The sequence below is a fragment of the Nanorana parkeri genome, unplaced genomic scaffold (assembly GCF_000935625.1).
Source record: "Nanorana parkeri isolate BGI_ZX_2015 unplaced genomic scaffold, ASM93562v1 scaffold702, whole genome shotgun sequence".
Classification (NCBI taxonomy): domain Eukaryota; kingdom Metazoa; phylum Chordata; class Amphibia; order Anura; family Dicroglossidae; genus Nanorana; species Nanorana parkeri.
In genome coordinates this window covers 731,638-756,447 of record NW_017306970.1, presented here as the reverse complement: position 1 = coordinate 756,447, position 24,810 = coordinate 731,638, and the positions used below count along the sequence as shown (strand labels likewise).

Sequence of the window (24,810 nt, the reverse complement as noted above, 5' to 3'; positions counted from 1 at the left end):
ATGCTAGTTTACTATTGGCTATTGCAAATTGAAATAGCCAATAGTAATGTCCCAATGCTTTTCAATGGTAAATTTTTTTTTTCTATTCTGACATCGATCATGTCAGAATAAAGAAAAAAAGAGCATTTCGGCCGACCCGAAGCCACTCGAAGCAAGCCGATGTACGGCTGAAATCAGCCGTACCAGCCTGAAGTGAATAGCCGAACAGTGTTCGGCTCACTTCACTTCAGATCGGTCATTCACTCGGCTGCCCTTGGCAGCTTGGTGAATAGACCCCATAGAGTTTCACATAGATTGCTATGTGTTACTTTATCCATGACCTTGACTTTATAACAATCTTGTGACTGATCAACTTAGTACTGCAACTAAATCTACAAGTGGGGGTTTTAAAGGGCACTGAAATGTAGTGAGCTTAAGTGATGCTGTTGAGGCTAACTAAAGGCTGAAATGACCTGGAGTAAAGATGCATTCACTTCAAACATCCAATCATGTCAAGCAACTCTGTTATTCTGCTATTGATTTATGAGATAGCTAATATAAATCCTTGAAATGTCTGCACTTTGTAGTTCACATATGTAGTCCTTCATTCTTTGAAATATGTATGGCAAAAAAGATCTTGCAGCTCTCTAGACAGCACACAGGGTGCTCTTGAAACCTCTAAAACCAAGTAAACACAAAAGAGAGTGCTCTTAGAAAATGCATTTAGATTTCATTGGAGGAAACTGGGCATGTACTGAGGCTCACTGATTGTGGGGTAAGCAGTAGCACTAACTGAAATAAAGTCCTCCATGACTCTTCCCATCGGACGAGGGAAAAGGTGCCAGCTGGTCCCGAGTCCAAACGAACCAGCATGGTCCATTCCGAGGCACAGCTGTAGACACTGGACACATGCAGACTTACCCAGGTTGCTCTATAGTAATGAACACAAGTACTTCACAGTGCACAGTGCACAAGTACTTCACAGTGCACTCTCCAGCAGCTATCCAACATGGTATCCAACATGGTAGTGATTAAAGTGACACTAAACACAGGAGTTAAATGTTAAAAATGCATTCCAGTACCTTGACTAGTAACAAAAATGTATCTTGTTTGTGTATCACTCAGCTGTAGATCCTCAAATCATCTCTGAATTGGTGCTGATACTGTCCTTCCTTCTGGAGGGTGGCTACTTTTGTTCCCCATGGTCCCTGTGTGTGTTATAAAGTAGTAAAAAAATGTTATTTATCACAAATAGCTTTTTTCCATTCACAAAATCATACCTTTGCTGTAGAAGGTTATGGGGTCCATTCATAAAGCTGCCGAAGGATCTAGCCATAGCTTCGGCTGATCCTTCGGCTAGCTTTGGCCCCAGGCCCCCATCGGTTCAGTAGAACCGAAGGGCTGCTGTACGGGCTTTTCACTATACAGCTCCCGAAGCTGGCCGAGGGGCTCAGACGAGCCGAAGGCATATGCTTCGGCTCGACTTAGCCGAGGTGAAAGCAGAATCTGGCCGAACGACCGGCCACTGGCCAGCCGATGGCCTGCTACTGACTGCTGGGTGAAGCCAGCCGTCATCTCACGGCTGGCCCCGGCCACTTGCACAGACAGATCAGCGTCCCTGGTTACCAGGTAACCAGGGACGCTGATCTTCAGACAGCCCAACTCTCTTCAGACAGCCCAACTCTCTCCCGGCCGCCCGGGAGAGAAACACTTTCTCCTGGAAAGTTTTACTCTGCTCAATCGAGCAGAGTAAACCTTTCCCTGCTCTGTTGTCTTTCTTGTTTTTCTATTCTGCTCGGTACCACAGAGGTACCGAGCAGAATAGCTGAGCCGAATGCCGCTCGGCGGCATTCGGCTATTCACTAACTGCTGTTCGGCATCTATGAGAATAGGCCGAACAGCAGCGAGTAGCCTGCCGGAGGTCCAGCTTAGCCGATCCAGATGTTGGATCGGTTGAGTTGAACTCCTTCTGCACTTCGGGTCGGCCGAACATGCTGAGCATGTTTGGCTGCCCCGAAGCCAGCCGCAGCAAGCCGATGTACGGCTGATTTTAGTCGGTGTACGGGTAAAATCAGCCATACAAGCCTGAAGTGAATGGCCGAACAGCGTTCGGCTCACTTTACTTCAGATCGATTATTCACTCGGCTGCCTATGGCAGCTTTGTGAATAGAACCCTATATACCTTGTACAGGTGCATCACTTCACAGATGGGTTTAGGGCGGCAGTCTCAAAGTAATGTCCCGCGTGCCAACTGTGGTACTATGTGGCCCGCAGCCAGCTGACAAGTCACCGTGACCGTGTACCTGACTTGCGGGAGCAGCTACACGGTCTGCATCTCTATCGGATGCAGACCACAGAGCTGCTCCTGTCAGCACTGCACTGAGATCCTTTCGGCTGTAGCTCCGTTCTTCAATTCCCGCAAACCTCCATTGTGCTTCTGCATTGTCACCCTGTCACACAGGCTTCTGAATAAGACTACAACTGGTTGCTTTAGGACGCATTACACAGGCATGACCCACTGTTCATCTGCCCTAAGAAATGCCATGCACCCATGGGTTCCAATTACATGCATTAAGATAGGAAGTGGCTGCAATTTTCAAAAAATTACAATTGTTTATGATTCAAAGGCACTTTAGCAAAATAATGTAATTCAGTTAGGCCTTACATCTACTTTAAAGTAGTATTACACCTTTAACATATTTTGACACTGATGCATTCAGATAAAACAAATAAACATTACCCAATAAAGTGTTTATTAATATCTGTGCCCATGCACTTCTTTCAGTTTCTATGTGTCAATACTGCTCCCTCCAACACTCTGAGTGCTGCTTCCTCAAACTTCTGGTCGGGGAGTGTGTGCACTGAGTACACACAAGTACTTCACAGTGCACTCTCCAGCAGCTATCCAAAGGAAGGAAGAGGGGGAGCAGGGGAGTGGTTTGTTGTCTTAGGCTTCCGGGCTGTGTGTTTATACTTACACAACATAAACACGCAGGCATGGCAGGGAGCATCATAGAGTTACTACATAGGTCACTGCAAGAGAAAGGAGGAATCCTAAAACCAAAAAAGGACCAGCAATATGGGGACTTGCTGAATCTGGAGGAAACCTAATCTTTGAAACATTAAGAAGCAGTTAAAATTGTACTTTACATCTTTACCTCAGCAGTTGAGATTGCCTCGGGCACACATTTTGTTAACTCTTGCGGTGGGACTACTGCAAGTGTTAATAAAACTTGTTCTTCATTAGGAAAGCTATTTTTTTTCCTCTAGTGTCTTTCCACAGTAAAGGCTAGACTATGCAATTTAAAGTGTGCAACATAATAAAAGACAGTGAAGTGAGTTGAACTTGAGAAAAATGTATTTAATTTGGGTTTCACAAACAGGCAAAAACCATTGTAAAAATAGGTTGTACCATAACAATATTGTAATGAAAAGCACTGAAACAAAGGGTAAAATGCATTTCTATAACTGTGTATAGGAGGTAAAAAAAAAGGGAAATCTTTATGTTACCCCTTTTAAATACACATGTTTATAATGCCTAAAGCACATTTTTACATATACGGAATTCATCTAATTTGTACATTTTGTTGAACATCTTTGTATTATTGGATGATCATCTTGCAGTGTTACTTGGCACAGGGTATTAATGAAAATTATTAATCATCTCTGTTATGATTGCTCAAAGTAGGTCCAAAGAGTTTTCTATGTCATCTCAGTCTTAGTAAATACTGAAGATTTCAGAGCATTACATGAACTTTAATAATATATTCTGTGCAGTATGGTGTTATTATTAATCACAGACCAGTAGTAATTCACATAAAAGTCCAGTTGTGTTGCTATACTAATCAAGTGAAGTGATTGTTGTAAGTGATTCCTTCATCAACTTTCATATCATACTCTTTGCATTTTATTTCAAAATACTTATTAAAACAGCTGCAGATTATTCATGCAATGAAACTAAAAGCAAAGTATGATCTCATAAACTTGGCTAAGATTTCCCTTATTAACTGACCTTTAAAATAGAAAGCTATGAAACTTATATATTTGCAATTCATACAATATGAAAATATAATAATGGGCACAAGTTGTTCGGACAGCCTTATTTCTCTAATTAAAATGGAAGTCCCAAGAAACAAATTAAACCAATCGGTGAAATGGTAATGTTATGTAGGCAAACATCACTCAATTTCCCTTAGGGCCTATACACCCCATTGCAGCGAGATGGCATGCGGTAAAATACACAAATTATCAAAATGCACAGTAATACACCAATCATGGTGTGATATACTGGTCGACATTCATTTTAATGGCACCTCAGTGCATCTACAGAATGCACTTGCTCTGTACTACAGGGCACCACAACACATTGTGGTTTATTCCAGTAATAAAAAGAAAAAGTAGGATTGATTTTTCCTACATTAGAGCCCATTTAAAATGAGTGATATGCGGTAACTCAGTGCCGTAACACATAATAAAGCAAGGAGGTGCTAATGGATCAGTTTTCTTTTATCCCCTTCAGCCAGAATTCAAATAGTTCCTCACATGTTAAAGTGACACTAAACTCAGAAGTTAAATCTTAAGAATGCATTCAAGTACCCTATTAACAAACATGTATCTTATTTGTGTATCACTCAGCTCGCTGTATATTATCAAATCATCTCTGAACTGCTGACACTGCCCTTTCTTCTGAAGGGAGGCTTCTTTTGTTCCCCATGGTCCCTGTGTGTGTTGTAAAGTAGGCACTGCTCCAAGCTCCCTCCCGTGATGTACTATAACTTCAATACAAATTAGTAAACCCAACGTGGTATTGTAGTCCATCATGGGAGCGATTTTTGTGTGGTGGCTACTTTACAACCCACACAGGGACCATGAGGAACAAAAGTAATCACCCTCCAGAAGGAAAGACAGTTTCAGCATTATTTCAGAGATGATTTGAGTATCTACAGATGAGTGATACACAAATAAGCTAACTGTTTGTTAATAGTTAAGGTACTTGAATGCATTTTAAGGTTTAACTCCTGCGTTTAGTGTCACTTTAAAGCCCACTAAACTTTTAGTAAATTAGCTAAATACATTCCAGCGGCATCAAAACAAAAGGAGTCTTACAGATAGTTTTATTGTAAGAAAGCATCTACAGCTTGATTAGAAAAGTCTTCTAGCATGCAGTACAGAAGGACATTACTCTCTGTGTGGAAAAAGTGGTCTCTCTGCAGATATCATACATGCCCAAGTGCGAGAGCTTTAACTGTGCATCAGCAGGAGGTATGCCAGATCTCTGGAGAGAGGCAACTGCTTCCACACACACTCCTTCACTGCAGCCTACTGGCAGAGGACAGGCTTTTCTACTTAGGATGTTGCATGCGTTGTAAAGAAGCAAAATATAAGATATTGCACACCTTTTAGTTTGGATATATTTAACTAATTCAAACTGAAATTTCAGTTTGGCTTTAAGTATGTGCTTCCTGATGCATGCATTGTTTTAGTATCTCTCTCTGGCTGCTCTATTCAATCATTCACACTACATGCTTAAAATTAGGTGATGGCTATCAGTAACTTCTTAGTAGCGACACTTTGATACATCAGAAATAGAATAATGACACTAGAGCATAACATATTACTCATTTAGGTACAATATTCAAAATACAAATCAAGAGATTATAGCTAATCACTTTATAAATGTAAAAGATGGCCCTGTAATACAGCTAGTTTTATCCTAAATTTAAAAAAAAACTAATTTAAAAATACAGCTTGCATAAGTACCTGTTGTAGTGTACTATGCTGCAAATCTAACAGTGGGAACTTGCCATCAGGAGAGAGTAGAGTGAGCAGAAGAATGGGCATGTCTCTGTTCAATGGGTGGCTCAGTGACCAAACGGAATCCCTAACTGCAGTAGAGAAGAGAGGCCACTGACCTTGCTTTGATGTTTGCAGGAGTTTCTGGATCACACAACTAGCTGAACAAAATTGCAGATCATGTGACAGATTAGATAGTTGACTTATCATTTATTTCAACATGGGATATAGTAGGAGCTGGATACAGATTCACTTAAACACAGTTCATATGCCTGTGAATTCTGTGAATTAACCCTGTACATTGATCTTGCAGTGTTACTTATTGTGTCAAGAATCAAATAGCAGAAAGCTGCAACTGTGTGAAATATAGTGGGTATCATTACATCTTTCCCTCTCATCTCTTAATAACAAATAGCAGCTTTCTACTGCGATTGATATTGCTGTTTGATAGTCTTGATTCACACAGCTAAGTATTTCCTTAAATCCTCTCTCCATCATGTCATTTTTTTCCTTCTCACAAGCTTTCTTTGTACTTTATTGTATGGAAGAAACAAAACTGGACAGCTTAGTTTATTTCTCTTTTTACCTAACAAATAAAGACAAAAACGTGCTATAAAATGGTAGTAATACCTTGTAGATGTGGTGAGCCAAGTGCCTAGGTATGCTCCACAAAGGAGGAGGATCTGGCATTAAGCAAAATGCTCTTGTGTGTAACCAGTGCTGCTGGGGCTGCAGATGAAGTAGAGACCCTGTAGGTGGGTGTTCAGGCCAAGACTTCTGTGTCAACCACTGTTGTGGAAGCCACTTTTAGGCAAACAACCTGTGATTGCTGTATACACTGGAACAATGAGAAGACAGTTGCCATATGAGAGCTACATGCATAATCTCATCATTGGGAAGCCTTGCAGCCATTCAATCTGGGAGACATGGCTGACCTGAACTCTACCTTGACTAATGAGCCTTTGGTGTTGATTTTGCAAATAGGCTGTTCACCTTGCAAGCGAATTTGGACTTTAAATATACTTTGCAAACAATATCCCATTTTGTAAAGCGCAGCACAAACTTTTGTTGCAATATAAATCCTGTATAATAATAACCCCCCAAAAATATTTTTGCTTGTACATGATTGGAAGATGGAAGTTAGCAGAGCTTCACCTCATTCACTGAACTAAGGGGAAACTTCCATGTATAGTGCAAATTCCCTTGCAAAATCAACAGCCTATTTGCCTTTAGTAAATAAACTCAAAGGCTCAATGTGAATGTTTGCACTGGTGTGATGTTAAGTGCTATGTTTAAATTTGTTTATGCTTGTCAATAAACTGGACTTTTTTGTAACCTGTGGGACCCTACATAGTTGTTGTGATCCTCCATCTTCCTGAATATCATAATGTATATGCAAATTTATAAACTAATATTTTATGGAGGTTACCTTGTGGATTTAAACATTTGTTATTGCTGGTGGACTCTGGCGTGCGGCTTCTTTCTCTGAGCTTTTGTGCTGGACCGTGGATGGCTCCTATTCTGCACCCCTACACGCCTGGGTTCTGGAAGCTTGGTGTTGGATGGGCCAGTGAAACCACTGTATGCGGATACCATATTTTATGGAGGTTGTTTCACTCCTTTAAGCCATTCAGCTGAATGCATGCATGTAATATAAGACCCATTTTATTAAAACACTTGAGTACCAGACTCACACATAGTGCCAGCTGGCTGCAGAATTTTTGTTTATAAACAGTACTTCTGTTGTGTAGCGGAACCAGCCTATTGATCCTAGCCAGTGGTCATGTGCTGATCTGCAAGCTTTTCACATGTTTCAGCTGTGCGGCACCAGGCATCCATGAACTCTTTGTTGCCCTGGCTGCCCTTATAGTGGCTCAGATCCCCTTAAATACTTTGAATACAGGGCTCTCAAGGTACTCATGGCCTCTGGCAGAATCTTAGCACATCGCCCCTTCATGACGGAGCCCATCTCTGAGAGCAACCTGTGTCTGGCCTAACCAGTATTGCCATGATATCTCTCCACATACACTCCTTTCATTGTTAAAGAAGCAGACAAGCCCACCACAAGAAACGTAATCTTCCTGTCCCATCGCACTCCTGACCGGACAAAAACCCAAATCCAACTGGGTGGGTGCGGTGGTGACAACGGAAGCCTCCGTGAAATGTAGATAGATGAAAGTAGTCACTCGCACTCCATGATATTAAAGTCAATATCTCAGTCAATAAACAGCATTGACTTTAATATCATGGAGTGCGAGTGACTACTTTCATCTAAGCCCACCACAAGCTCGCTTCCTGGAGAATCCCCCATCTTAGAGGTTGGGGGAAGGATCAGTCTACACACAGAGAGCCTTTTGAACTTTTACTTATACATCTTCTTATGTACAATATAATACAGGCTTCAGTCATCCAATTTGCTGATGAGGGCACATTATTTGTTAAAGCACACAGATATAGTTACCAACATTTGTAGAGAGGAGGTTGGTTGAGTCCTGCACCTAAAGGCATGCAAGTAATACCATTAGATAGTGCTGCTCCTGCCCTCCTTTGCTTCCCCCTTATGGGAGGCTGACAGATAACCATAGCGACTACATGGCGACAGGCCTAGTCCTGTGCCTTCCCATGGACCAGCCTTCTGCAAATCACTCTGTCTCTACTGCACCAACTGTACACACACCTTCCTGTGCTGACCTGGGCATCTCCCCCACCCAAAACTATATATATGACTTTCCCTGGACGTAGAGCTCCCTCAGGGCAGAGCAACCTTTAACTATACAGTGACTCCATAAGTAACTCACTATTGCCTATAGGGACATCTAGTGGCAGATTGGCATACTGCAATCCTCAATCCTGCCCACTACCCTACACTTCTTACTTACCTAACTAAAAAGGAATACAATGTTATTTACTGTACATTCCTATATTTATTTTTTACTTATCTTGTTACCTTCTTCTGACACTGGTTTTTTTTCTTAGTGTCCATGACATCATTACAAAAACTCAAATGATCCTACAGCCTCCAGAGCCTGAAGGAGAGATCTACTGGTACAGAGGTTGGTGGGGAGATATTCAGGAGAGTGACAGGGAGGCCGAGTTATGCAGAGTTGGATGGTGCTGGGTGGTGAGAGCCTGTATGCACTGAAAATGCTCCTATTCCTGGTCTCCACCTACTGCAGGCAGCAGACATAACCAGGTCAACACTGCCTCAATACAACTGCAGAGGGGATGGTGATGAGCACATAGAAGTCTGGATGCAGAGACCAGCATACAGTATATAATAGGAAATTAGGACATTGGCTAGACAGAAAGTACACTTTTTCCTTGAAATTATGCAGCACAGGTCTACCTAAGCATTAATAGAATGGATATGTGACAGGTATTTTACAATCTAACAAAATTAAATATAATTTATTGTGGCTGGAGTTTAATTTTAACTTGACTTGCGCTAGTTAAGCCCCTTCTACTGAATTTTCCATTTAATTCTATTGGACTGCATAGTGAAGAGCTGAACAAATCTTTTTCTAAAGTTGCATAAGTAAGTTCTGGTGTTGGTTGACTGGGAAGAAAGAGGCAGTCCGTGACACCACCTGAAAGACCTGATAGGTTATCTGCTTGAGGGGGTGCACCTTCTGTAAGATAATGCATCCTCAACAACAGTACGATATTTGTAGTCACTGTGCATTTCCTCGCATACATATCAGCCCAGACTGCTGCAGCATGTGGTTGGTGTATTCACATGAGTTTTTCTACATGGTACACAAATATTGATGTTCCTCTGTGCCTGATGTCTTCCTATTAACTTTTACATTTACAGCTTTAAAGAGGTCACACACAGTTCTATACCCTGTTTTTGTTATTTATCCATTTACAGAAGGATATTGATGTTAGGTTTTACTTTGTGGAATGTCCCAAGGTACCTACACAAGCTGGCTGTTAGAATTACAAGGTGAAATGATTTGTTAATTCATTTTTCTCAGTGCTATACTTGTTTTGTGCAGCAGAATGGACTATAGAGAATAAGTTGTATTAAAAGGTTTCAGGGATGGTGAGCTTTTTTGGCACTTCATAAAGTACCAGACTTTGTATCTAAACCTTTTTATTTAGAGATATTTTTTTAAACAGTCACCAAGGTACATTTATTAAACACAATGCTTTAGTCATTTAGTCAGACAATAGTCACTTGTGTAACACATTTCAGAAATGTTGGTGTGTAATGTAAAACAAATAAACCTGTTATATATAAGCCTCAGAACTTTGGTAGATGTATATAATAAAGCACAATTTGCATTTTAGAATTTTTCAATATATATGAGCTCTTTCACACTGTAATGAAACATATATCTAAAGTGCAATGAGAGAGGCTGTTTTTTGCCCAAGCTTGGGAAATCTACTCCTTTTCTGTTTGGTGATATTTTGAGATGAGGTTGGTAATGCAGTTTAGGGCAGAGTTGTGGATGGCTTTGTATGCTGTTATTAGTATTTTTAATACTATTCACTGGAGGAGCAGAAGCCAGTGGAGGAATTGGCAGAGAGGGGCAGTGGACACTGAACGGCTGGTCAAGTAGCTAATTCTGGCAACAGCATTTATGATGGACTGAATGGAGATAGCCTGTGCAGAGGTAGGCCAATGAGGAAGGAGCTGCAGTCATTGAGACAAGAAAATCTGGCCTCTTTTGAAACCTCTCTCACTTTGTAGTTTCCTGCTTTGACTTGGGGGTTGTCTTGCTCTCTGCCCCATTTCTATTGATCCCTCCCCGTCCGCGCCCATAATTGAGTGTTGGTCAGTGGTGGATCCAGCCATCTTTACAGACTATTGTAAGTTTATTGAATTAAACAAACTGCACTAAGTATTCAAATGCATTTGCATAGGAAAACTATGAACTCTTTGTAAATAAAAAAATATGATTTTCTTGTAGAAAGACAGTAGCCTTTGTCCTATAGAAGCGGATCTCCGTGAAACACGTTGAAATCTGTTTTCCTCCCATGGGACTACAAATTAAATTAAAAAGCTGATATCCAGCAAATTGCAACAAGTATTGTAATATAGATACAAATGTGGGAGGATGCGGCTACATCCTATGGTCTTTTTTAGGCAATTCTGTTTGTCTTTCTTTTTTAAAAACCATGCATTTTAAATATATTTATAAATAATCTGCTGTAAGGCCCCAGATACAAAGTACAAATTGTCAGACCAGCCCTGCAGGCTACACTGGAAGAGCTGCTCTTCTGGTATAATCTGTGGGCCTCAACTGAACGAGGGGTATAAGGGACAATTTAATTCCCGGAATGGACTGTAAAAAAAATAATTTTTTGCTTACCTATACACTAGTGGTCACCTTCAAAGTAGTCCCCTTGTGAAGCGACGCAGTTTTCCAGACAACTGTGCCATTGCCAGAAACATTCCTAATAAATTCCAGAAATTTGTATTCCAGAACACTGTGCAGTATCTTAATCATGGCGCGCTGCATGTCCGGAATGTAATCAAATCTGAGCCCTTTTAGGGCATTTTTTAATTTTTTTAAACAGCCAAAAGTTGCAGGGTGCTAAGTCAGGAAAATACGATGGTTGGTCCAGTTTCAGAATGGATTTCTTGGCCCAGAACTCACGAACACTTAACGTATCATGTGCAGGAGCATTGTCCACTTGTCAGGCCAGCATTCTGGTCTTCATGGACATCTCCAGCCCCTCCTTAAATCGCCTATGTCATTCAAAAACACTTGATTTCTTCATGGAATATTCACCATAAGCCTGTTGTAACAGAGCTAAAGTTTCACTCACACTTTTGCCAATTTTCACACAAAATGTGATCTTAATCCGCTGCTCCAGATTCTTGTCACTTATTTTCCTCCAACAGCGCAATGCACACACGTGTTATTCCTTCTACTACTCTGTAAGAACTGAGTCAACTGGTCTGCAACCCAGGCGAGTGCAAGTTAGAACATGTCAAAACACGCTCAAGTGCAAATGGCTTTGTGACTCACCACCAAAGTGCTAAATTAAATTGTCACACCTCGTATATTTGAAAGCTGGTTCATGCTCTGTGTCTTCGGTGCACTTTTGGGCTAAGCAGTTACTTTCACAGCTGGTCCTGTTTTACTCTGCACATCAGGAGCTGCTGCCAAAAGATACAGAGCAGAACTCAGATGTGCACTCTCCATGTGATCTGCATCGGTCGGTTTTTAGCACCCAAGGTAGGAGCCTCTCCTGTCTTTTTGTTGGCCCAACCTAGCTATACAATATGACAAAAAATCTACTTTAAAATTTGAGAGAAATTCTACCTACACAGCTATGAGGTGAGAGGAAGCAAAACCCAAGAGTGAAATTTATTTAATTTACCTTTTAACCTGTATGTCTTTTTTCATAATAAATAATGACACTTCTTTCAGTGTTTTTTATTACTACATTGATCTCAGAAAAGGATCAATGATAAATTGTTTTGGATTAATGCAATAAGTTTCATTTTAGGTAAAACAATTAATCATTTTCCTGAAAGGTTTGACAAGCTCACTTTAATACCAATGGACTTGACTGTGGCATAAATTCTTCTATACTCTCTCATATATTGTATGTTTTTGTGCATGTTTTTCTTTTTTACCACTTGCTGGACATTCGCTGAACCCTGGAAAAAAAGTGCTAATCTGGAGAATAGCCGCCTACCCTGTTGAAGTCTATGTAAGCTGAATCTTGGCATTTTTTTGTTAAAAAAGGGCATGGGTAGCTTGTCACTAGAATGGGGGACATGTACCAATCCAAAAAAAAAGTACAAAATGCTGCTGCTGCAAAAATCGGCTGGAAGCAGGTCTTTTTATTCAGCTTAAATGGCTTTAAAAATACACACCTTTAAATTATATGCTTGGGGATGCCTTAAACTTGTTGGGCATTAATGCACTGTACTGCTGTAAAATAAACATTTAGAAAATAAACCTATTACCACTAAATCTGAATAACAGTTCTCAGCCGGCTTTGTTCTGTTTGATGTTGGATTTACATAGGGGGAACTTTTCTTTTTTACAATCTCATCATCCAGCTATGTATATCCAAAGTCAATCGCTATAGGTGATGAGCTGATGACCCGCAGACAACTAAATTACCAGTTAAGTGTACAAAACTGGTAATTTAGTTAATTTTGTATTTGCCTTTGTGTTTGGTGATGTTGAACTCTAGCAAATGATGCAAGATAAACAAACACATTAGACTTGCATTTGTAATTTTTTTCCAAAGAGGAATCTGTTAAAGTATATTCTGCTAGCAAGTAACCTCATATACTACAGTGATCTGCATATACAGGTTTTGATATCTTCCAGCCTTCTGGGTCTGTCATTGTTTACAAACCAATCTGCCTGTTTTTATCTACTGACCCCATATTCCGTCATGGCTAGTGGATCAGAACTCTGCAAAACTCCTTGCTATGCTGATATTAGCCCATATTCTCATCAGTCATGGGTATAAGCAGCAGGTATACCTGCTGCTGGATTGGCACCCCGACGCATCTAATTATTTTCTTTCTACTTTTAAAGAGACTTTGTTAGCAGGGAATTAACAGCTGTGAGGTGAAGTGAACGAACTTAAGGGTGTCTGCACATGGTTGGGGTGTCTGCACAGCCAAACCCTGGACTATCAAAGCTATCAAATGTGTGGATAGTGTTGTAGCTTGCGCCTACTTTCTGCCCCCCACTCATTGCCATTGGCCCATCACTATGATGGACTGCTCCACTGACCAGTAGGAATGTGCAGGATGCAGGCAAGCTTTAGCACTATTACAGAATGTCAGAGAATTGCCAAAATGGCCATAAACTCAGGGTTTTGGAGGTTGCCACAGGTATGTTAAGGCACCTCTAGGTACAGCATTTGGTTTTTCTAATGAAAGAGTCTGTTTAAGCAGCATTTCTTACAGAAGACTAAGAGATAGACATAATAATGGTAAAAATACAAGAGAAATGAATGCACAAATCAATACTCATACAAAAATGTCAAATACTCCACTGGTCCAGGTGACCAGTCTCACGATACTGAAAGCAAAATAAAACTTTTAGGATTTATAACATATTTATGTTTGAAAATAAAACATTATTTGAATCGTATGCTTCTATCCACATACTAAAACTGTCTAAATTATTATTTACTAGATTATTACTTATTAGATGCACATCATTACTGGCTAAAGGGATCACCAAAATAAATCTCTACAATTTTTCTACATGGCTGCACCAAGGCACATAGCTTCTAGCTAAAGCATCTGATTTACATTATTTTCAGATCATTCAGGAATACATGCCATTAGCAGTAGTAGAATGGTAATTACTACTAACCACATTCATTGCTTTTTTTGTTTTACAAAAAATATGTGCTTTATATTTTATCAGCTTGCCATGTCATGTGTGAGGCACAGAGATTGACACAGATAGAAATGGAATAATTAACAAATTACAAAAATCTATTAAATCAGATATAATGAGTTCTTCTTAAAGCACATATCACCAGTAACTTCATATAATATGCTTGTCTTACATTAGAGTAATACACCTGATACAGATTACATATGTTGTAATGTTAGTAAATGTAAGTCTGCATTTTTATGAAATCCTTTCACTTGGGACAGATTTAAAAACTTACCTTTAAAAGAAGTGCAACGCAACATATTTATTATAGTCCTTTGTTTTATGTTTTCTAAATGAAAAACACCTTAATTAGACCTTGGAATTCAATTACATGTAAATTGTGAGTACATGAAGAATCTAAATACTGAAGATCAGTATATAAAAGTTTTCAATTTGCACCCAGTAAGAGGCAGATGATGAGTTATACCTTTTTCTTTTAGTCAGCATTATGGTATTATGACCAATGTCTGTAGAAGGATTGTTGGAATTTATGAGATGATGGGGTTGATTACTAAAAGACTAAAGATTGCTCACTTAGCTTAGGTATTCGGTTCTCCTGAACCGAAGGGGTCCTGGTGCCGAAGCTAGCCGAAGGATCGGCCGGAGCTACGGCCAGATCCTTCGGCAGCTTTGTGAATAGACCCCTTAGTGAATAAGATGACGCTATGTTATATTCAATCAGTTAATCACAAACAAGCAAAAATCTTTTTTTTTTCCACCCTTCACATGATTAGGCATAAGGACTTGCTAACCCCAGGTGCAATGAGCTATGTTGATCTATGTTGATCAATGCAGAGACACTTACAACAATTGCTTTATATGTGCCCTGTTCACATCATACAAGTAAGTTTGTATGTGTTGAGGAAAAATGCAGACATGCTGCATTTTTATGCAATGCAACACACACAAAAACATTTCAGTGTACGTCTACGTGGGTATGATAAAACAAAAAAGACGTTAGTATGTTGACACTTGATGTAGCCTACAAATAAAAGATGTATTTTTTCAAGACCCTTCCACTGCTCTCAAAGGCATATTAATTTTCTACCAACTCCTCACCGAACCGGCCTCTACTGAAAAACTCCCGTCCGTGTTATAGTGGGAAAGTGAATTTAACTTTGTCCTAACTCTGCCTCAATTATATTGGACCTTTGCATGGCCACTGAAAACCTCTAGATGCATTTCTCACTGAGAATCACTACAAAAAATGTTTCATAGGTGGTACTCCCCGGAGACTGGCAATGATCTACACATCTACCTCTCATTTATGCTGGCGTGATTGTGGGAAAATTGGCTCCCTCCAACATACTTGGTGGTTCTGCAAACCCTTACAACACGTCTGGGAAGCTATCGTTATATTTATCTCGTTGATCACTCAATCCCACGTTCCGCCCCCCACACCTCAATTGGCTCTATTGGGTGTGGGTATTGAAGATTGGCCTCCCCCTCATCATACCTTTGTGCCTCACACTTTAATAGCAGCCAGACTGACTTTAGCCAGGAAATGAAAGTAATCTACCATCCCCACCATTGAGGAAACTATTGACATCCCTAATACCCATGTCCACTATAAATACCTCTATGCTAAATCTCGTTGTAAAGGGAGGAACTTTGACAAGAACTGGGAGTGCTGGCTACAAGATACTTGATGCATGGTATTCATATCATAGCTTTTCCTACCTCTCACCCGGGCACTTACTCCTTGCCTCATTCTGTTTCTCTTTCTTGTAGTATGTGTCCAATGTCTCTGTAATATGTTGCTTGCCTTTCATATCTCCCTTTCACTCTTGTTCACATAGCACTCAATAGGTACATGTTCCTGCTTGTCATATGTACCGTGTTGACTCAATGATCCCCATGATTCTACTACTCCACTATTGTTCTTTGGGCAATCAATATAATATTATAGCTACTAAACTCCTTTTTCCCATTAGTTTCCTCTCCCCCTTGATTGCCTTTTTGCCTTCTATTCTCCAGAAGTTAAACTTTAATAATCCATTATAGTTTCCTGTTTATGATTCATGTCATTCACCAATTTCCAGATAGCATGCCTCACCATTATCGTCACCTAGGATGTCTAGCACAGACGCATGTGACTCTGTTGAGACTGCCAATGCTGTTGGTATCCGTATGCCTCTAATGTTCTCATTTTTCCTAATTATTGTGATGATTTCTTGTATTATTATGCGCTTAAGTAATAGCAGAGCTTGATTTTTTGTTTGTACTGTTTGGAAAACTTTAATAAAGAAATATTGTTTAAAAAAATTATTTAAAATGTCAGTTTAACGGACAGTAGATCACAGCACTATGTGTTAAAAATGCATGTCAATCCTCTATGACACACATCAACGTGCATGGGTTTTTGCTGCTCTTTTATGTTCATTGTGATGTGAATAAGCTTTTTAATGAATATACACTTTCCAAAGTTTTTCGTTTGAAAACATGGCATTCACGAAAGTCCCAATCGTTATTTAGCATGCTTATTAAGGTTTCCGACTGAAGTGTTAGTGAGTTGTTATTTTTAAGTGTTTGATGTCATTTTAACAACTGAAGAGTAATTTTCACCCCTCAAGAATTATTTTTTTACATCTTTAATCATAAAATAAATGTGTACAGTGTTGACATATGTTTGACTGATGCACTCTGGGACCAGAAGGGGAGGAGAACAGTGCCTAGAGATGACATGTTTTCAACAGACTGCACTGTTGTTCTTCCAAACACAGGAAAAAAAGGCTTCACTACCAGAAGTTATCAATTCACCTCACAAATCTCCCTCTCAGAGCAGAAAATACCATCAGAAAACTATCATAACGACACTCTGAAGGAGGTTCTTATTAAACAATTGTCTAATGGTCGATAAATGGCCGAACAATCTTTGTAAATTGTACTTCTGTACATACTTAATGATTAGGCTTGTTCAAATAAGGATTGCAATGCTAAAAAAAACAAGTTACACAGTAAAATATCACTTCTGCAATTACAGACGTTAATTGGTGGAGAGTCCAAATTTTTAATCATTTGGTGAATTGAATAAACCTAAATAGCGTGCAATATCTAATAAATTATGGCCGAAAAAAAGCTTTGTGAATTGACACCAGGGTGTGATAATGACACCATCAAAAGGTATATATTTTATTCCAAAATTATACACCAAAATCCCTGCTAGAGGTTCTTTACTGGTTTCCATTTCAGGAAGCGTCACACAGTTCTTCAGTGTAGCATGAATGTCAATGTATTTCTAAACTATTGAGCAGTATTCAACAGGTCAGGGATCATATATGGCTTATTTATTAAGGTGAAGTGATTTTGAAGTGATTGTGCAAAAATACACATATAAATCTATGGCAATAATTTAGATATCAACTTTTTTCAGTAACCTGAAATATTATGCCACAGATTACTGCACATTGCCCTTACACATTGCACTATGTACTTATTATTAAATAACTCTTTGAACTTAGAGTGAACTCTCCAGTCAACAGATATCACTGATGAATCTCTGAAGTATAGGTAGGGTATACACTGATAGATGAACATTTGTATGAAAGATCTCATTAGAAAGTTCAATAATGCAATCAGAGACTTGGCGAATGTTGCTCGAAATTTCGTTTGATTTTTGTTTTGTGTCACCATTTAAATTTGGAATGAATGGAGTTTCCAGATCGAAAACCAAATTCATTGTTAGACTTTCATTCAATTGATTGAGCAACATTTTCCAACATGCTCCTTCAAATTTTTTTGTCACTGTGGTCTAAATTAATCATCGATTTGACCCCATCAACTTTTAGAAAGTCGATTTTGTTCATTCAGTATGTAACCTGCTTTTCTGAAATTAATAAACATGACCGTATCTAGCACACAGATGGTTTATAGTAACACCTTATTTTTCTTGTTGTAAGGTTTGTCTAAGTCACTTGGGCTTATTGAAGGCTATGGCGGCCGAGGAAAAGGTGGTCTTCCAGCTACACTTACCCCTGAAGAAGGAGAGAAAGCCAAAGGACCACATGAAAAATATGGCTATAATTCTTACCTCAGTGAGAAAATATCATTGGATCGGTCTATACCGGACTACAGACCCACTAAGTAAGAGCGAAAAGTAGTAACAATTGTGGTGTAATAAAATAGTTTTAACTTGAGTAATGGGTTAAAAATTTACAGTATATTATGCATTTTTTACACTAACAGTGTCTAATAAAAAGTACTATCCCAATTAACAGCTACATTGCATTTCCATGAACAACTTCAGGTTCTCTTTTTCTCTTTCAGATTATACTAGTCTTTGTGTTTCAACTTTTTGATATTATGAAAAGCATTAACTTTAATTTGTATCTGAGAAAAGAATAACAATACTACACTCATGTCATATTCCCTGAATCAGTGCTTTTGGACTGCTTTGTGATCTCTCTGATTAAAATGCTATGCAACCCTTTACAATACCTCATGTTTCCAATGTTTATCTATGTTTTGTAACTTAAAATGTATCACAAACCTATATTGATTCCAATAGAGGTACATTATATTATAACAAGTAAACTATGAAATCCTGGCATTTCAAACAAAATTTGAAAGTATGGCTCCAGATATGTTAAAATAAGAAAGTGTATAGATAGTGAACTCCCAGTTAGTCTATGGAGGGGTTACGAACTTCTGTCCTTTTTGTATTTATTCTATACATACAGGATATACAGTATATATGTAGTGAAGAAATGATAAAGATGACAGCCTTAGAGCAAACACCTTAAAAAACAAGAAATCTCCCATATTTTTACCCCGGCAGAGTCCCTTTAAATATATAATTGCATATATAGTATACACATTTCTCTCATGAGTTCATGAGATAAATACAGGGGCTGCCATTGATGACTTCCTTCTGAAGTTCTCTGACTTATCTGATCCATTCTTTGAGTGACACCAACAATTATGCAAATCAATAACGCTGGAGAAAATCCATCCTTATAGCTGTTTTGTGTTAGGGACTCAAATTATTAAAAGCCATGGGGTCAGACAGCCAAGCTAGTATGATTTTCAGCAAAAGCAGCTATCTGGTTCCCTTATGATAAGTCTAATCTAATCTGGTTAATGTGTATGCCAGCGCACAAAAAAACCCCAACGTATTCTGTACATCTCTGCAGTACATGCACATTTTCCCAGGTTTTATACCTTAAAATACATTATTTGTTTGTATACCACTAATCCATTGCTTTCTTAGCTTCCTTTCTTGGGTTGACAGCACAGTACCATTGCTGCACTAAAATTCCAAACAGATTTATTTACTCTAATGAACAAGTGGATCCCTTCGCACCTGTTCACAGATTTACCAGGCTAATCTTAAGAAGTGCACAGGGAGTGATTTACCCTCCACCCTCTCTGTACTGTATGGCTCAATACAGACTTTCAGTTAAAGAGAGACCATCTAAAAACAAACAGTTTCTGCTGTGTTTTCCGGTGAAATTTCTCAATTAGGAGCTGTAGGGAAAAGATGGCACATGCAAAGTACCATGCAGCCTAGATAAGTGGAGGAGGGGTGTGTCTTCCATGCCAGCATGTTGATCCAGGTTGTCTGCTGATCTCAGGTCTATACTGTGATAAGTAGCATGCGGAGGCCAGTGACAGTTATGGTTGCTATGTGTGGAAGTTTTATTATCCTTTAAAGTAAATGGAGGCTGCAGTGATGCAACTGACCAGGAAGTTCTGCTCACAATTTTATAAACTTGATTTTCCCAACTCCCAGTCTTTCTTTTTCCTTTTCTTATTTGCAATCCACAAGTTATTCACCCTGCCTAAAAGAACTTGTGCTCTTTCTGTACTTACAGAGAACAAAATGTTTTGTAGCAGTAAATAGTATGCTCATCTCTTCTTCACCAACTATTAACTAGACCAAACACACGGTTGCCACAACAGACACAGATGCTTTTACCTTGTGGGGGAATAATGCTATCTTTAATTGCAGTAGACATAAAGGAGGTTTGAAATAACATCAGCTTTGTTCGAGTCTGATCTTTCTCTATTCAAGGTGAAAGCTTGAAGTAAATGTAATGGTGAATAGAAGGGATGCTGACAAGAGAATTCAACTTCTTATTAAGGAAATCTACGCAGCTTACAGAGTATAGCAAATAATCACACAATTTTAACGTAGAAAATGTATCTGCCAACCCAGATATGGCAGCCATGGATGAAAGAAGATAATCATATCCAGACAGTGTGGCAGAGAAGAGACTCTTTATTATTGAAGAGACTCTCAACCTTGTCAGTAAACTCAACTCAGGGCTAAAACAGCAAAACTGAACAGTTTTCGTTTATTTTGTTTAGTCAATGCTTATGGGTATTTTAAACTGTCGTAACCCTTTTGGAGCTTAGATAATATAAATAATAGTACAATCACTTATTGTTATTGCTGTATTGCTAATAATTTATACTCAAAACTAATAATATATATGTGAGTGGACATGTCTGATTCCTCAAAACTGTGGAGACGGCATGCATTCTATGCTCATCAGTAGATCCTGCTCTCTCATCCCCTTTAAGTATAGAGAGAAACATGTTACTTTAAGGTGGACCTTGCATGAATGGTCTTCTTTTCATACAGCCCCATCCTCCATGTAAAAATGCAGAAAACAAGCTATAAAAAAATGTAAGCATTTGAAAAATACTCAACTTATACACTGGCTTTTGGCTACATCCTGTAGGTGCTGGTGACATCAATAGGCCTCACCATGGGATGCTGGTAAAGATCTTGCAAGAAGACACTCCAGTACTGCACAAGGATTATTATTATTATACAGGATTTATATAGCGCCAATAGTTTGCACAGCACTTTACAATATAAGGAAGACATTACAGTTACAATACAATTCAAGACAAGGTGGTAAGGAGGGCCCTGCCCATGAGGACTTACTTGGAGCGCTTAGACAGGTAAGAGGAGAACCATGAGAGAGCAGAGTCTTATAGGCCAAGTGAAGCCAAGGCCAAGGATGCTTTCTCATGGAATTTAGGATCCTCATCTTTCCCAGTATACCACAAAAGGGCCCAGTGACATCACCCCACACTAAGTAGTTGTGCCAGAAGCCAGAGAGTAAGGTGGGCATTTTTTTTTACATTTGTCTTGCTTTCACTTAGCATGGATGCAGGGTTGCTTTAAAAACATTGTGACTACAGCCAGCTGGCTGGCTGGTGTTTCATTATCTACAACATATATTGATTATAGATATTGCATCCGTGTTTACATTGTTACTTTGTGAGATAACAATAATAGTGGCAATACAAAATGATCCAGATTTGCCACTGTGTGGTGACACATAGTATGATATCCTCATCCTGTTACAGTAACTCAGAGTCAATAAACATTACAGTATTTCCTGGCCCAGCAAACATAGGATTTGAGATTTATAGCTGGATGCTGTAATAAAGTTAGTGATCAATAAAATCCACTAAACTCCAGATAGTTATCTCCAGCTGGAAAAGACCGTTGTTTTAGCATATAATTGATCTGATCTCTAAAACCTGCTGACTCTTCCAATATGTACAGGCACAGCCAGGCTGATAAATCTGAATTTAGAGCCTTTGCTTATTTTTAATATGCAATCCTGCACATTTTATTTAATCCCAGGCACTAACAGGGTGTGCATTTTTATTGAAAGCTGTTGAGTTTATCTATTAATTTCCATACTTTCTTATTTCTTACTGTGTATAAAAAGCCATGTAATCTAAATGTTTTATATGCATTAAAAATACATCTTATCAATTCTATGCATTTGTTTAAACAATGCATGTAATTGTGAGGCTTGTGACATATTTACTGACTGACTGTTCAAAACTACACATGGCAGCCAAGGTAGGTGGGGCATCAACACTTATTACAATCACTAGTATAGAGGTCATTGTAAAACAAGAAAAAAATCCCTATGCAATAAGAAACTTCACTACTAAACAGTGCTAGTAACAAGAAAATATAACAATTTTACTATGTATCAAAAATTCAAAAATTCATAACAAATACAAGACCGTAAATGGATAAAAAGACTTCCTTGGCTAACAAATCTTCTTTCCACACATGTGCAAAAACAATACAAAACAAATAAATTGCCCCTCATTAATAGCCAACGTCCACCAGTGCCAAAAAAGCTCAATAGCATCTGCAATGAAAGAGACTCAAAAAGAGTCACCCTGCTGATGTGACCCAGGATACAATTGAAAAAAGAGGTGGGGGGAGACATCTATTGTCTGCCACATACAATGCTGTTTTAAAACCCCTCTGGGCAGGTTAATCACACCTCCTAGACTACAGTTATGCAAATACAATTAACACCTGCTTGTGACTAACAGATTATGTCTCTCTACTTGCCTTTTTTTTTTTTTAGCACACCCTTGCCTATTAACTTGGGAATGGACAGAATTGTTTAGCAAGATTCATCCCGCAAAGACATTATTGGGGTTAAATTTTAAGTTTGGAAGTTTTGGATTTTATGCAGGATTCGATGAACCCCCACGAAGTGAACCCAGGCACAACCACATATCCCTATTTAGTTTTGTGTAAGGATACATGTGATATAGACAGATATTTGTGAATGTGAAGAAATGTCTTGATAAGCATTTGAAAACATGTGTATGTCCCTTTGAGAACATATTGAGCTATTATTGATGTATAAATAATCTATCCATTGGGGGCACATGTCAGAGGAGGAGGGGGTGGAATATCTCTGTTTGCTCTTTGGCTGTGTAGCTGTGTGTAGCATAGACACTTTTTAAAATTAACAGCTAAAATAGACATCACCGAGCACTTCATCCAATACAGTGTGAAATAAAATGGATTTTTATCTAGGAAATTAGACAAAATCCTTTTCTAGAAGAGAACACTTTACAAGTAATGATTTAATATCTTTCAGGTGCAAGAAATTAAAATACCCCAAAGAACTTCCTCAGATATCAATCATTTTCATATTTGTCAATGAAGCTCTATCAGTGATTCTACGATCAGTACACAGTGCAGTAAATCACACACCTGTCCATCTCCTAAAGGAAATTATCTTAGTGGATGACAACAGCGATGAAGGTAAGTCAATCCAATAATGTTGAAATGTAATGCTAGAATGTTAGATCATGTTTAAAGGCTTACATTTACCTGAAAAGTTTAGGAATTCTGATTTAGAAGTCACAAAGTGACAGAATATAATGTGACAGAAAGCAAACTAGGGCCTGAATATTATGTAAAAAGCTCTGCATGTCTGATTTCACTTGACTCTTTCCTTCTAATTGTTTTGCAGTCTGAAACAGAAAATCTAGATTGCAAGAAGGCATGTCATCAGCAAAAATAGAATGTTTCTTCCTTTTGCTTTAGACACCTGTGCCCCAGATAACACAAGAGAGAAAAAAATGAAACCTATTTTTTCCTTTTTATCACAACAAATAAATCTTTCTTTTCCCCAGGTAATTGGAAAACCAGGTCAACAGCAAGCCATATGTGGCAGCCTCTTAGAAAAATGAGGATTTCCAAACCACAATAATATTTTAGAGATTTAAAAAAATAAAGTTAAGGTTACCGAGCTTTGAGGGACATCTATAAAACAAAGAAAAGTGGCACAGTGAATTTAAGCATATATTTTTACCATAGTATTCATCACCATGTTAATCATGACATGAAAAATGCCTTTCTCACCAGAACCGGTATGGCTATACTCCCTCTTTGTGTCCCAAACCCTACACTATATGGTTTCCATGTTTCTGATGATGATGGCCAAAAAAAGCCTAAAACAGCTGCTTGCAGTATGCAGTATGTGTCAGCTTTTGACTTAGTTCACAATGCCTCAGCCATGGAAATCAAGGCTTTATAAATTCCTTCTGCAACCAACACAACACTGAAGGCCCTATGCCATGGATAATCCAGCAAAGTCAAAATTTCCTTATTCTGGATCCCAAAGACCCCTTGCAGAATTTTTTTTTCACAAGGAATGGCAAATCAGTCTCACTTCCATAATCATTAGTCAGGTTGAATAGCACTAAATTTTTTTAAGTGTGCATACACTGCTACATCAACATTATTCTAGGTTTAATGGGTTAGGAATGCCTTATGCATAAGGCCTTGTTCACACCAAATGCAGAGCAGATCCGGTGGGTTGTGCCGCATTTTTGATGCGTTCCGGGCCGTTTTTGGTTAAAAAATATATATATATTTTTTTAAGTTTAGCATGGGCTTTCAGGCACTTGCATGCATTTTTGATGCGCTTTTGCATTTTGCATGCATTTTTGATGCGTTCCAGAGCAGATCCAGAGCAGGTAAAATAGGGCTTGCCGCAGTTTTTTCACCTGCTCTGGATCTGCACGCTGCGATGTGAACTGGAGCTCAAAATACCATAGGAATACAGTACATTGGACGCAGTTTTGATCCGGTCTGCACCTGCTCTGCTCTGGATCTGCTCTCTGCTCCGCGCTTGGTGTGAACAAGCCCTTACTTGAGAGACTTTAATTGAGTAAAAAAAAAAAGCCAGAAACAGCTGTATACAATTTGGAATAAATTTCTCTAAAATATCAGGCTACATTTTTACTATACATCAACAGTTCTGGACATACATCTGACCAGTGGGGTGTACAGCAAACAGTTGCATGCTCCCACCCACTGAAAAGGCATCTGCTGCCCTTGGTTATTTTGTGAATGTGGTATTATATA

The 24,810-nt window shown here is 38.8% G+C and overlaps 1 protein-coding gene across 1 annotated transcript in view; it reads left to right on the top strand.

The window, feature by feature from the left end:
• WBSCR17 (Williams-Beuren syndrome chromosome region 17) overlaps positions 1 to 24,810 on the top strand; it is a 336,869-nt gene that overhangs the window by 74,786 nt on the left and 237,273 nt on the right. The window contains exons 2-3 of the mRNA XM_018563829.1: positions 18,050 to 18,233; positions 23,033 to 23,199. Of these exons, the coding sequence (XP_018419331.1) occupies positions 18,050 to 18,233; positions 23,033 to 23,199 (351 nt within the window). The remainder of the gene's footprint in view (positions 1 to 18,049; positions 18,234 to 23,032; positions 23,200 to 24,810) is intronic.